The sequence below is a fragment of the Parasteatoda tepidariorum genome, chromosome 5, assembly GCF_043381705.1.
Source record: "Parasteatoda tepidariorum isolate YZ-2023 chromosome 5, CAS_Ptep_4.0, whole genome shotgun sequence".
NCBI classification, from domain to species: domain Eukaryota; kingdom Metazoa; phylum Arthropoda; class Arachnida; order Araneae; family Theridiidae; genus Parasteatoda; species Parasteatoda tepidariorum.
This window is the reverse complement of record NC_092208.1, coordinates 24737339-24753121: the sequence shown is the minus strand read 5'-3', so window position 1 is coordinate 24753121 and position 15783 is coordinate 24737339. Positions and strand designations below refer to the sequence as shown.

The 15783-nt window shown below is 30.9% G+C and overlaps 1 protein-coding gene across 2 annotated transcripts in view; it reads left to right on the top strand.

Moving 5' to 3' along the window:
• The window catches only part of LOC107454784 (myosin heavy chain, clone 203-like), a 24925-nt gene extending 14809 nt beyond the window's left edge, over window positions 1-10116 (top strand). For both annotated transcript variants that reach the window (XM_043048075.2, XM_043048074.2), the window contains 5 exons: window positions 261-409; window positions 1545-1659; window positions 3830-3978; window positions 6006-6120; window positions 9939-10116. In XM_043048075.2, coding sequence (XP_042904009.1) covers window positions 261-409; window positions 1545-1659; window positions 3830-3978; window positions 6006-6120; window positions 9939-10028 — 618 coding nt within the window. In that variant the 3' untranslated portion in view covers window positions 10029-10116. The remainder of the gene's footprint in view (window positions 1-260; window positions 410-1544; window positions 1660-3829; window positions 3979-6005; window positions 6121-9938) is intronic.
• The last annotated feature ends 5667 nt before the right edge of the window (window positions 10117-15783 follow it).

Below are 15783 nucleotides of genomic sequence, written 5' to 3'. Positions count from 1 at the left end.
TATATATATATATATTCGAAAGTAAAAAGTAAAAAGTTTCAAAATTTTGTTAAACAATGCACGTTTTTGCGTCTGATTTCTTGATTTAAAATATCATCTTTAATAAGTAACTGTACTATTTTCGAATCCTCGGAACATCAAGATCGCATCTCAGCATTTAAAAATCGGATAACTTAATCAAAAGCTGTTCGTTTTTTGTATTCAGCACTGTACAATTGTCCATAATATTCATTGTTTGTAGAATGCTTTCTGTTTTTTAGATGACGATTGATATTGATCTAGTTATGACATGTACTGTAGCAAAACTAAATGATGCCGAGGACCAACTGAATAAGAAAAACCAGCAAATCATTGATTTGCAACAACAGTTAGACATGAAAGAGAATGAATTGAATGAAATTCTACCCAAGTGAGCTTTGTATTTTTTTAAAAATTAGATTTGTATGAGCTAGAAATAATTAGCTTAATAATTAGAGAGAAACTGGTGTTTTATCTTAAGGATTAAAGGGGTGTACGTTAGAAAGTGCGTTTTTTGTGTCTAATTTTGTATTTGACAATATTATCCGAACTAATTTATAAGCATTTTCCCCCTTCCTTTTTATAAGCATTTTTATCCATGGAATTTCTTTTTTCTTCATTCCTATTTAAAAATTTATCAGTAATTGATTTTGTTTATTACTTTGTCTATAATTTTAATGATGAATAACTGTCTCTCTTAAATCTAAATAACTTCAAATTTGAAAAATTATTGTTTGAAAATGAGCTGTGTTTGAAAAATATGATTCTGCATCAAAGGGTATAATATGCTTCAACTATCAAGATTGTGTTTTTGGATACGACTATCTGATTATTAGTTTGTGTTCCTTTTTTTTTCTTCACTGTAGATTTTGAAAAATATGTTCATTCAAGGCGTATAAATTAATAGTAGTGGAGAAATAAAAACATTGTCGAAATATAACGAATCACTATTATAGCGTCTGGTGTAAACATTAAAGCCAGTTGGGTTTTCTTTTTTAAAGATATTGGAAATTTTTTTTAGTTAGTGTCATTCACTGCCCCTTAAATTTCTCCCGTAATCAAATTATTTTTATAACCTCAATTTTGAGTTTCTCATATTTTTTTACGGGATCCGAAATCTATTTTTAAATTGATTATCGATTAATTAATCATTTGCTTCGCACCAGGTATTCGCTTTGTATAAGTTCTGACTTAGTCTAATATGGAGCCAATAAAAAAAGCCAGTATAATATCTGTATTCCAAATTCTTTTTGTTTTTGTAAAAAATAAGATATGAAGGGGCTCATTTATTATGTATAAAACATTCATATTGGTCATTTATTGCACAAATCTCATTAAATTTAACTGTCTTTATTCCATGAACCTCCTCTTATTATTCTATATCATAAATAGTTATTCCAATAATTCCTAGATTATTCTTTTTAGAATGGAAGAATTCCGGTTTTAGCATCTTAGAAAAATACGCCATTCAACAATTTTCTCAGGCGTTCTAATTAAAATAATTAAAGTTCGCTATTTATTTTCAGGTTGGAAAAAGATAAATGTGAGAGAAAAAATCAGCAATTAGAAAAATTCAGTCCAGATGCAAGTTTAAAGAAACTTGAAGAAGATATTGTAATCCTTGAAAATAAAAATCTGGAGGTACGAATACTACTTCATTAAATGTTTTTTTTTTTTTTTAATATTTCCCTGCCTGATATTAATAATGGTATTAATAGTGATCAAATATTACGTTAGCACTTCCTACCCCTTCAATCTGATTTTAAATGTATGAAATGTGTCCATAAATTAGATTTTAATAAGTATCTTTATTTTTAGGCAACCAACGTTAAAAGAAATTTTCAGCAGCATCCAAACTGATTTTCATTAATTTAAACTACAATAAGACTATATTTTAAAAATTCTAAAAACTTAGAAACGTGCAGTTTTAAATTACTTTCTCAAAACCACAAATCGCACCATTTTAGTGCTTTATAGTTTAGGTTATAGGAAGTTTAGGTTATAGTTTAGGTTATAGTTATAGGAAATCATTGAATCATTCTCCTAAAATTATCAAGTGCTATTTCCCCGAATCTAATAAAGCGGTCCTATTAATGGCTAACTTTTTTAAGAGGTATTGTACAATCCAATAATACTGTATTATCAAAAGTAAGAGCAAATAAATAGCAAGAAAACACAAATTAAGAATTTAAACTAGAATTTAAAATTGTGAGGGTAGAGCTCTCTTAATATAAGGGTTAGGAATTCGCTTATTTTTGCTTCCAAAGAGTACTTAGTACTAAAATTCTCTAATTTTCAATTCTTTTAAATGCAAAAAAATATTTAAGAAAAAAAATTGACGTTTCATATTTGAAATTGCAGTTAATTTGGGGTATAAATGAGTTGAGAAAGAAGCTTCTTCAATGAAGTTCAAATTTTTGTAGAATTAATTAAAACATACATTTTTCGTTTTAATACAAAGCTACATATTTTATACGAATTTAATACGAAAATTTTTGAAACAAGATTACTTAAGTGAAAGTGCAAAAATCAGAGAGAGGGCAACGGCTCTCTCACGGAAGCACGGAAGAGATTTGTAATTTGCTTAACATGCTTACGTAATATACGTTGCTTACGTTGTTTACGTTGTTTATAATTTTCATAAACACGCTTACGTAATATTCGAACGGCAATGTGATAAATAATTTTCTGATGGCGTAGTTAACTTCTGTAGGTAGCAAGCGAGAAAAAGATTTTAAAAGAAAGGTTGGATGAAGTTTCACAGTCATTAAACGAGGAAAAGAAGATAGCTAAGCAATTAAGTGAAGTAAACGAAATGCAAAAGGTCAAAATACTTGAGTTGGAAAAACTTCTTTTAATCGAGTGTCAAATAAGCTAGAAGAAATTATTTTCATAATTTTTTTGTTCGTTTCCAAATGAATCCTAGTTAATAGAAATCAGTTTAACAAATAATTTATAAAGCTAAATTTTGTTTGGAGAAGAAACTGTTCATCACTTTACGTGATTTTGTGTATGTGCAGCAGCTTTTCCATACCTGCCCAGTCTCCTGTTTTTTACGACTATCTCCTATTTACCTGTATATACTAAAATTTCTCCGTATTTTTTGAAGAACTTAAAAATAAAAAAATTAGCGATAAAATATCTGTTGATGGCAAAAATACTTCTCTTATTCCTCAACAGGTTCACACTCCACACGATTGCCAGTACTGAGTGTGCTGAGTGTTTATAGTTTAAATAATTATAAATAATGGTTTAAAAGAGTCTTCTTTACATTAAGATTTATATACAAATTTTTTACTTCGCTAAATGCGAGTGTTCACATTATTTCCAATTTTGAATTTCTCTTTTTGACTTACATAATTATGCATGATGTATCTAAACTTTACTCGAAGCCTAAATAATGTCGCTAGTAAAATCTGCGGTATTTTTCGTTTTTACTTCTAATAATTTACGTTTTTTTCTTCTAACTTTTAACTTTCGTTGGTTTTGTTTAACTTGCTTTATCTTTAGCCTTCAAACCACCACTAGTTTTGTTTCTTCGTCTTTTTTTTCATTTCTTCTTTTTATGTTCTGGAACTTTGTAAATAACATTCTTTTAAAGATTTAAATAGATTTGAATTTGATGGTGTGTCTGCCCTAAGGCAATATGTGCCCTTGGGGAATCCAGTAACACACATTTTTTTCTAATAAGGCATAAATTTTTATACTTTCAAAAATTGAGAACTGGCTTTCATATTTCTTAAAATAAAATGAGTTAAATCAAATATGCAAGAGAAATATCCCGTCTAATTCATTGACTTATAATTTGCAGGTCAATGAAGAAATTGAAAGTATACAGTATATCACAGAAACTGCAATGATATCTGTCCAGGAACAGCTGGATGTAAAAAACAATCAAGTTGACAGGCAACAGAAACAGCTGGAAGCTTGCAAAAGCAAACTCCGTCAATTGCATTCCAAGTGAGTCTATTTATAATATAATCAAATCAAAAACAAAATTACTTTACGAACCTTGACTGGGTTCCTGAAAATGCTTCTGCAGTTCCTTTCGGATCCCTTCGCTTGCTTATTAGATACAAAGTTATTTTAGCCTAACTTTGTAGGAAGGTTCGTTCAGTTTTTGAAATGAAGCTCAAAGAATATATAGTAAATACTTTCCGTGAAATCTTTGACTATATAAATTTCGGTTGCTTTGTAATTACATTTGGTACAGACAAATCGATTTTCCTATGAAAACATTTCTAAATTTCAGTGTTTGAAGACAGATTAGTTTTGAGCTCATTGAATTTGAAAAATGCGTAAAAAACAGTGAAAAAGGTTGTTTAGAAAAATGTTTTCTGATCGATCTTTGTTAATTCTGTTCACCTGCAGTTTCGTTAGAATTCCTTTGCGTCAATTGGATGCCTGCAAGAGACGGCATCGTAGGTAAATCGTGGTGTCTGCCGATTTAGAAGACCATCAGGTTCGACTCAAACTTGCGACGTTGCTTTTAGGTATTAAATTAAATCTGATTTAAAGCACATGGCTACGCACAAACACTTCACTTCTTCTCAAGCCGCAAGTACCCAATTATTATTTAACCTGTTTGAATTATTAAATATAATTAAAACGAAAGTAAATATCAGCTTGTCCAGCAGTAAAAATCAGCAAAGGTAAAATAAGCTACAGCCTCATATCTTTTGTCAGATTCACATAATTATAACAAACAAACCACTGTATTTTGTACAATGTTTAAAAAGGCTGTATCTAATCAGAAAATTAAACAACTTTGCTACAAATTTTATTCTTTTTCTTTATTTATACGAGTGCCACGCATTTGGCTGTGAAGCTATTGCTAAAGTTGCTTTCCAATATTTAAATAGATGGATTTAATTTTAAGCACAATGCATCTCTTATGACATGTTTGACTCGTCAGTGATTTAATACAGAAAAATCTTAAGTTGAAAACGGATAATAAAGGTGAAGAAAAACAAGGGAAACCGCATTAGCAGTGTTCTGGCATGCACATGCATATATATGTACACTGGCGGACAAAATTAAGAGATGGAAGACATTTTCCTAAATATCCCAAAAAATACTGAATATAAATAAATGAAATTTGGTATGGATATAGCTTATTCCATGATAATAAAGTATGCAAAACAAAAATGAAAGTTACATTCACTGGCAAGATCTATTGCCAATAAATCCAATGTAGTCTGAACAACTTAAGAATAAAAGATGACAGTAAAAGTCAGGCTTGTACTGTGTGTGTTGCCTCTAGTATGGTGTATGGTCACCCCTGACAGACAGACAGCATGCACAACGAGTATGCATGCTGTTAATAAGGGAGTTAAGGAGGACTTGTGGAAGACCCTCCCATTCTTCCACCAGAGAAATTTCTAACTCCAGAATGGTTCTGGGGGGGAGAGGTTGGCGCATCGCAATAGCTCTCCCAGGAGTATCCAAAGCATGTTCAATAGGATTCAGGTCAGGGGATTTGACTGGCCAATCCATTCGTTGAATATCCTCGCTTTCCAGATACTCATCAACCATGAGAGCCCTATGTGGTCGCGCATTGTCGTCCATAAAAATGAACTCAGCGCCAACAGCGCCACTGAAAAGACGCACATTGGGCTCTAGGACCTCCTGCCTGTACCTCTGGGCATTCACAGAACCATTGTCAAACACATGGAGCGATGTACGGGTATCTTGCATGATCCCTGCCCAAACCATTAGGTCTTCACCAGCATAATTGTCCCTTTCGATAAAGTTGCAGGGATGGTATCGGGTTACAGGTTCCCTCCATATCAATAACCATCCAGAATCAGGTTGTAGACTGAATCTGGACTCATTGGTGAAGAGAACATTAGCCCATTGAAGCTGCGTTCAATTCTGATGTTGTCTTAATTTTGTCCAGCAGTATATTGAAAATTCTTGTTAAGTTGTTACAATTAAGTTGTTAAGACAATTGTTAAGTAGTTAAAACAATTATTCTTTTTTTTCAGCTTGGAAGAAGAAAAAAGTTCCAGGAAGAAGTTTCAGTCAGAAAATGTTAAGTTAGATTCAGAATTGAAAGAACTCCAAAGAAATCTTGCTATTCTTGAAAAGAAGCATCAAAAAGTAAGATTTTATTTACAATTTTGAAACGAAATACTTTTTTTTTTTTTGCAAAATCCAGTATATTCTTAAGTACAGGGTGAACCAGTCAAACTTGCATTTTTGAAATGACTGTAAAAAATAAACGGATGGATATTTCAGCATTTTATTGTTACTATATCTTAATCTACATTAAAAAGCATTTAAACAACATTCACTGTCTAAAAATAACGCCACTAAGATATTGCCGATCTCCGAGGGCTTCCGTCCACAGCAACTCTCACGCCGTCAATATTCGCTGGAGTGCGCACTGATCTTGCACTGCCAGCCCTTCTGCTTCTCGTTTCACCAATTGCTTCAAAGTTTTTCACCCACAATTTGATTGAATTAGCAGACGGCACTGGCCTATTTCGATTAATTTGAAAGTTTGTCCTGAAACGACGCTGAGCGGCTGCATAACTACAACTTTGGTAAAGCGCTTTCACAGTGAATGAACGTTGTTGTTTAGACCACTGCTCCATGGCGACTGAAATGCTTAGTTCTGGGGGACACAATGGTAACTTCGGTAACTCGCTTCACCCTCTTTCACGGCTCTCCCACCATTTTCAAAAATGCAGGTTTGACTGGCTCACCCTGTACTTCTCCACTCTTCGAAGAACACCTCCCATCTAAAAGGTTGAGATTTCCTTCTGCTATTGAAAAAAAAAAGTGAACCATCCATAATGGGGGAGAGTTAAACAAAATATACAACTCTTCCAACTTAAATCAATTGAAAACAGTTAAACCCACTCCCCATTCATAATTACCAGTATACCAGTCTAGTTCCGGGAGCAGTTCTCGTGATAGTCGGATAGTATAGGATAACAGCTTAATATATTTACTGATACAAAGCATGCATGTGAAACTTGATGAAGATAAAAACAATATTGTCTGACACAGCGTGTAAAATATCTTGTACATTCGTTAACTTGTACAGTGGGACAAAAAAATGGACCACCCTAAATAACTTTTGATCTAAAGATCGGATTCCCACGTTCTAGGATTCAACCAGGCCTCGAATAGATCTCAAATATGCTAATTTATCAGTGCTGACGATATTTTAAGTTACGAAATCAGAGGCACAAGCGTATTTTTTTAAATAAACATTCCTTTTTTGAAACGGATTCGGATTTCAGACCCCCTAGCTATAGGGGGTAGTAGCAATCTGATAAATATGATTTTCATAGTTTTGTCAGGAGAACAATCCAAAGTTTCTGCCCTTTAATGCTAATTTTACTTTTTGCGTATTTCGTCACATTTAAAGAACTCGAATATTCAACCGATTTCGCTCAAACTTTGCGTACTATCTTTTGAAATTACGTATTAAATTTCATACCTTACTATTCAAAATTTCTCGACTATTATTAAATAAAATAATAAAAAATAATAGGTTGGTAAGCGAGCGTTCTATTCCCTGAGCCGTCATGACTCTTGCTATCATATTGTAAAAAGTAACGCACATCCGGTTGCTTACAAACAACAACAGCCGGTTGTTGACAAAAGGTCAGGGACCGATCAAGAGAAATTCAGGCCCAAGGACCACCAAATTCTCCGGGCCCCATACAAAATATTTTGATATTATAAACATTCTAAGAAATTTTGAAATTAGACCATTGAAGATTATTTTTTTAAGATGAAGTTTACGCATCTATAAGTTAAAGCCAAATATAAAACAACAAAACTATGTTATGTCAAAATAGTTTAGTTACCACAAACAATTGAAATCAGTGATTTTTGCTAAAAGACACTGATTAGTTGAATTATTATTTTTTATTGTAAGCTGTAATTATTTTTTATTTAGTACAAGGCTATTCCACCCTTTATTAAACTTTTTACTAATTTATAAGGCCACTCAGAAATTGTGGGCCCTACCCCCATGCATATTGGGTTTAGGCGATAATCAGGCCCTGCGAAGGATGTCACAGAGACTCTTTAATTTCGAGACCAATGTCATGTAGGTGATAATGAAATCAGCGGAACGCATTGGTTACTTTTTCTACTGAGATTAGCTCGTACTAATTGAGTCAAGATGGGCTTCACACAGCGTTTAGTCGTAGCATCCATCGATGTCAGAGTAGCAGCTTACTACCTGAACCACGGAACTATCGTTGCTTATTTATAGGGATAGGATGCAGATGATCGATTAATTCTTAAAAATGACCTGCCTTAAATGAGAAAAAAAATCGAATCTTTAGAAAAAAAAGAACCTTAAAGTGAAAATGGAACTCTTAAAAATGATCGCAAACATGTTTTTTATGAAATAATTCTAAGAACTGAAGCCGTAATATATTACTCGATTAAAAACTTATACTAATTTATAAATTTAAAGAAAATCACAAGAAAAATTTTCTTTAAATCAAAAATATTATCAATCTTTTGACATAGAATTTTAATTCATCGTATTTTTGACACGTTTTTCACTATTTTACATTAATACAACAATTTTATTTCATTTCATAACCGTCGTTGAACACCAGGCGTTGAACCAGAACCGTATTCTGGGTTTACGGCTACCAGTGTCCAACACCGTATCCTTACATTTTTGATACCAATCAAGAAGACAATGGATTTCCTGGATCAGTATCCCCAGAAGTATTGATTTGTTATGAGAACATGGAGGACTTTGTGATCGGTCAGATTTAACGTACATCAGTCACCATTTACTTCACGGGGAGTCATTCAGCCAGAGGGGATGGAACCCATGATATCTTCGACATGTCCCCAGTGCCCTACTATCCGGGCTATTCCGGTCCTTAGGTTACAATAATTGAAAAGAATACAATATTTAGCCTTTTCAATAATTTATGGTTTTGAAATGTCACTTTTTGCCTTAAAGGTAAAATCTTCCAAACCTGATTGACTTCCAGGCGGTATTTTTTTCAAATTTGCAGTTAGTATTTAGATTTAAGGGAAGCAGTTGTTTATCATTTAATTAATTAATTTTTTTTATTCACAAAATCAATTACTGATAAATTTTTAAATGTGAATAAACAGAAATGTTTCTCAGACTACTATTTTAGGATTTTATATTTTGGTGCAAATATAATTACGATGATTTAACAGAATTTTTTGTGTAATTATTAGACTGTTTCTTTATTTTTTATAAATAAATAATACCAAAAAATATTTTGAAATTAGAACTTCAGAAAAAAAAATAAAAGAGACTTCGATTACTTATCTGCACCAAAGAGTTTAAAATTCGTAAAAAAAAAAAAAGCGATTAAAAAAGAGGGGAAATCTAAAAATTGAAATGGCCAAAAAGAAACAGGAATAACGAGCTTTTTAAAGGAAAACGCAACCAAGATGCAAATATATCAACATCATAGTTTTGTTTTTTGCTTTACTATCATTAGACTACATCATTGGTTCGAATTTCTTTGAATATTGCACGTTTAAAACAGAAAAGTGAAGTTAATATTCAATCATTTTCAAATTTTAATGGAATATTGTTATCATTAATAGACTTTAGTGCGTTTTGTTGTATGTTACTTATTTAAGCGGGAATTTTTCTAATATCTGTAAAATTAAATAATCTGTTTTTTAAGTATTTTTCTCTTTCTGAACATCCAGCGCCTTCTTAATTATTTAAAACTATTATTTCACTTAAACCTAATCATTGTTTGAATCTTTAGAACAAAAATTTTAATTCACTATATTCAAATAAAAACATATTTTTATTGTTATTAATTTTGGTTGTTACTTGATTTATTACTTCATTAAGTCGCAATTATTTTATCAAATGCTACTTAATACATTATTTCATTTTTGTATTACTTTTATGATTATTATTATTATTTTTTTAGAGTCCTGAACTTGAAACTTCAAAACCAGAGCTAGCAGCAATGCGGAAACACTTGAAAGCATATTTAAATGAGACATATTTCAAAAATTGAAACAGTGAATTGAATTGAATTGTATAGATGAAAGCGTAATCAGTTAGAACTGAGAGAAAATAAAGCAATTAGCAATTTTTTACTTTAATATTAAGGAATAATTTTCTCATTTTGTAATTATTTGTAATTACTTCAGTGAATTTATTTATCTTATTTATCAGTAAACCATAAAGATTAAAGCATCATTAAGATTAAGATTGAAGATTAAAGCAATTTATTTCTTATTTCCGGAAGCATGTTTATTTCCCAATCTATACACCAGATGGCAGTGCCAGACTATTTGTCATACGTTTAGAGATAGTGCATTTTAATACGGGATATCATGTGTACATTAAAATACATATCAGCACTCAACAAATATGCAAGCTGAAAATTTACCCAGATATTAAAAATGGGTACATATATTGTATATGCACTTAGTTATATTGTATATGCACTTAGTTATAAAATTAATGTTTTTTGATACATTAGTTTTTAAAATTCTTGGTTTATTAATCTAATTAGAAAAGTGTATAAAGTCTTTTTTCGAGGTGTAAACTCTGCAAAAAAACAAAATATCTACAAGATGTGTAAATAAAAACGTAAGTATTTATTGAAATAATGACAGCATCTTAAATTTTAGGACTTATACCTTTTGGCAGCTGAAAATTATGACTAATAGAAAATAAACTGTTGGATTATTTCAAAAATTGTTTTTAACTTCAAAACTAGAGTGGCACTTTTCTTTATTTTAGAAAATGAAAATAAAATAAATAAATAAAAAATAAAAATACCACATTTTAAAAAAATACTGCGAAAAATACCATACCCCTTTTTTTTGGTGAAAAAATACTACCGTAGTATTAAAAATATTACGTCTGGAAACCCTGAATGAATTTCTTGTTTTTCAGTGTTACCAACAAATATCGAAAGAAGAAGAAGAATTTAATTTTTATTTCAAAGTTTATGTAAAAAAATATTGATAAAAGGTGGACTTATTCACAATGGCTTCTGAAATTATTGTACAATATATTCAGAAGCTATTAAAAAAAGGGCTGTCTAACCTAGAAAAAAGTAACCAACGAGTAAATCCTTTAATAACTTAGAAGATTATTATTTATTTCATCAAAATTTCCAAAAATCAGAAAATTTCAAAAAATGGACTTAACCGCATTGGCTTCTGAGCGGCTCATATATAATTTTCTTGAATAAAAAATGGACACTTTTATGACGGCGGCAAAGGATTGCGACTGTCTGGCTGTCGAATGCTACTCAAGCTTTTCAATTCATTTCCGCGGTTTTTCATAGGCTGCATCGATTGAGGCAATATATTGTACGACCTTTAATTAGTCTATAATTTTTTGACTTGGTAGCGTATATAATTACATAATATTATTGACCAAGTTTCAAGGCTATCGTTTAATACTGAGGAGAAATACGGGATATTATATATATATTAATATTACCATTTACTATTTTATTTATTACTTATTTTTAATTTTACAACAGAGTTTACTCATCAAGGGAACGAAAATTATAGGCCTTGATGTGTATCACTCTATATATACATCAGGGCCTATAATTTTCTTTTACATTCACCTAGAAATTTTGAGCATTGCCCCATATATTTTTTTAAACATAAGTTACAGGTGTTCAAGCCTCAAAACAAATGGACGAATCAGTTCGGGCAGAAGAAGGCCTAAATGTAATGTCAATATTCCCTTAATAAAGAAGAATTTAGCATGTTCGAAATATGCGTAATGGCCTATATCTCCTATTTGCCGTTTTATTCACATACAAAACGACAGACAAACCCGGAATTCGAACTCGCTTTCCAGGAATTAACTGTTTAGCTCTTTATGCCGTACCAGGGTACCATGGTCATCTGCTGGTTGCTTACCATTAATCAAGATTCGAAGTCATTTTCGCAGATCTGTATAGGGTGCACAATGGAACCACATTATGTCACGTTATGCAGTTTTAATTCTGTTGGATAAAATGATCTCTGAAGCTATAAATTTACAACCAGGAAGTGTAGTTTTTTGGGAACTGAAACTTTTAAGTCATGTGAATCTCATCGCATGTTTTTCAAGGTCTAAATATTAATTCAATACTAATGTTATATTTTTATGTTTTATTACTTTTTGATTTTCAGTTCTCACTTTCTCTTTGTGTATCGTCAACTGAGGGAGAATTCTTTTCCTTCCTCACTGCTTGTAAAAATGTTTTGTCACAATGCATCATTAAATTTCTAAATCGCTTAAAAGGATGATTCTTCAATGATGCTAGTTTGACTCATTCACAAATTAATCAATTTCAAAGAACTTATTTTCAGCCATTCATCGAACTCATCGCCTTTACAAGGTAAGATTTACTACCTTTTTCCTATCAAATTCGTCTATAATTTTGAGGCTTGGTGTAGTTATTTAGTACGTTACTACAATAATCTGACCAGTTTCGCAATTATAGTTTATTATGAAGAGAATATATATTACATTATGCATATTTAGAGTGTGTTATATATTCTTCTAATAAAAAAGTAATATTGGCACTACAATTAAACCACCTTGTACTCTAAATAATTCGTCTACAATTTTTCTGCTTGTTCTCGTGTTTACTTATACTGAGTTAATAAATGAAACAAATCTTGAAAATTATAGGTTCATATAGGTTGTTGATAAATTTTGATAATTATAGGTTCATTATAGGCAAAACATAGACCTTTATGTATATGCAGAGAACACAAGAAATCCTCAGAAATTTTTCATTGTATCTCAGCATTTTTTTTTATTAAAGAAAATAATAAGAGTGATAATTTAAAATATTTTGTTTAAATTATTATACTATAAAAAAAGTATTTTTAATTCTTCAATGAAAAGAAAACCTTTTTGCTAATAAATAGCCTTTTTATTTACATACGATACGAAAATGCACTTCAGGATTATCAGTTTGGTGCTTTCCAACATTATCACGGTACCATGGCAGAGCCATCGGGCTTTCAAACGAGAATCAAGATTTTATTTCATTTTCGAGGCTTAGCATAAAGCTCACAGAGGAATCATATCATACCTCATTATGCGAACCTTAATTCGTCTATAATATTGAGACTTGGCGTGGTAATTTAAGAAGTTGAAACAGTATATAACACAGTTTAAAAATTATAGGTTTAAGATCAAGAGAAATACAAGTCATTCTGTATATTTATAACATGGACTACATTCTTCTACTATAAAGGGAACATTCACTTTAACTTACTATCAAAAACAGTTGTTAACTAAGTACACATAAAATAAAAGTATGTTATCTAATTCAAAATATTGCTAAGTGTTACTCACTTTATCTTAATCTCAGATTCTTCTTGATAAAGTAGATATTCTTAACTAAAAGAATCTAGCAATCATTAAAAAAACACAACAAAAACGATATATTTATTTTTCATGGAGCATCGACTAAGTTGCCATTCTCTCAAAAGTAAGTAGTGATAAGAATATTACAATCTCTTCAGATCACTTCAATTGATAAATTAAAAATGTAATATTCACATTACAATTAGAGCCCCTTGTACCCAAAAAATTCGTCGCTAATTTTGCGGTTTGGCCTCATGGTTTGTAATATCAAAATGATAAATTGGGTAAACAATTTTAATTTTAAGAAAAAATTAAAATTAATTAATTTTAATTTGTATACAATTTACCGAATTAATTTAATTAAAATTAATAAATTTAAATATATCGTCTGATAATTTCACCCTTTTTGTAAATCGCTTTTATTTCGATCAATGATTTCGTTTCATTGGATTACTTAAAACATCTGTGTAACATCTCCTAGTATCTCTTGTAGTACAAAGTATCTCAAAGTAAAGTTCAAAATATCGCTTGTTTATAATCAAAATTATAAAGATGGGTTGAGAGAACGTAACTAACAAAAAGAAAAATTAAATAGAATTGGGTACTTGCTCTTCAAGAAGAAGAAGATTACAATACCCACACAGGTGACCTATGACGTCCGTGTCAACTTTTATAAGCAAAATAGCGTGTTAAAGTGAGCTAAGTTTTTCCACGCAAGTTAGAATGTTAATTAACGTGAAGTTAATTAAATACAGCGCCGTATCGCGCATTGAATTTGTTGAAATATAATTCGTTCTTAAAGCCTGGAAACGTCGGCGTCAGCTTGAAACGAACGTTTACCTCTGATTGGTTAATTTATGAGTTTGACAGCATACGTCATCGAACGCTCAGCTTGAACGACAACTGCCGCCCAAATCAACTGCAGTTGGATTACAACGTGACGTTAACAACAGAAGCAATGGCGGACAACGGCCAACAACAGAGCATTGAAATCAGCCAAGATTTTAATTTTAACATTAAACATAGCTTCTTTTGAAGTGATACTTCTTATGCGACTTCCAACAAGGTTGCGTTAAACGTGTAACGCTACATTTTTATTGGCCGGGAAATCACGTGGTAGGATCCAGTTTTCTCTCAGTCATTTCCATATTGTTTTGGTTCTCACTAGTAAAAAAGTATATCCACTGTAGGTTCACAAGCTCTGGCAGACGTTACAGGTGAAGAAATTGATTATTGTAAGCGGCCTGTGATCCTTGCAGGAGATTTTAATGTGAATTTCTCGTTACCTGAAGCTGAAACCTTATTAACCTTCCTTAAAGACAAATTTGGATTGGAAATAATAAATGGTAGGAATGATCCAACAACCAAAGGGGTAACTACCATTAATGCAGCTTTTGCAAGAAATATTGAAAAAATAGAACTCAAACATTTCGTATCTTACTTTAGTTATCATAATCCCATTGTAAATGTTATAGATTTGGATATTTCTCCACACGAAAATGATAATTAAAAGATGCGATCAATTGTGAATTGTAAGCATTGTTAATACAGTGTGACATTAGACAGCATTAGACAATTCTTTTTAAAGTACAATTAACCTGATTCAGTAATATAATGAGTATTGTAACATGATGTAATGCAGTAAAATGTACCCTAATCATCAAATGTAAATAAGTTGTTTTCATTAAATATAATATATTTTTCAATTAAATACAGAAATTCAGAAACTGCTTCGTTTTCATTTATTTAAATATTCCTTAAATTTTAAGTTTTCGATAATTCTAGTTTTCGAAAGTTCGTGGTATTCTCGAATCCATCCACCTCAAATTATCGATACTCTATTGTATTGAGATAATGTTCTGCCTACAAAACAAACTTGGCGAATACAATTTCTTCTAAATTATACTTAGATGTGTCCTCACGCAAAACTGATATGTGCAGTAAGTAATTTAAGAAAAATATGCAAGCTATATTTATTTGTTTTTATTTTTTCATTGAACATTAATACAAATCTATCTGATAAAAGTATACCCTTAAGGGTTTTCCAAAGCTCAAGTAAGTAAACCTTGCTTTTAAAAAATCATATTATTTCGTTATTCCACAAGCACTATTGCATTTTTGTTAATGGGTGACAATTTCTAATGTTAAAATCATGCTAAATTAAGTTAAATTTAGTGTAAGCTTGGACCCCGTATTGTTTTTTTCCTTTTTTTAGTACTCGAGAACTTTTTAAGCGAATCGAAAACTTTTTGCACACAATTATAACTCATTTATCCAAAAATAATTCCACGCAAAATATAACTTTCGGTAATTAATTTTATTTTTTATTATTTTATTTAGTAATAGTCGGAAAAATTTTGAATTGTAAAGTATACAAATTTTTACATCATTTTAAAGAATACAATTTTAAATGGCGAAATACAACATGT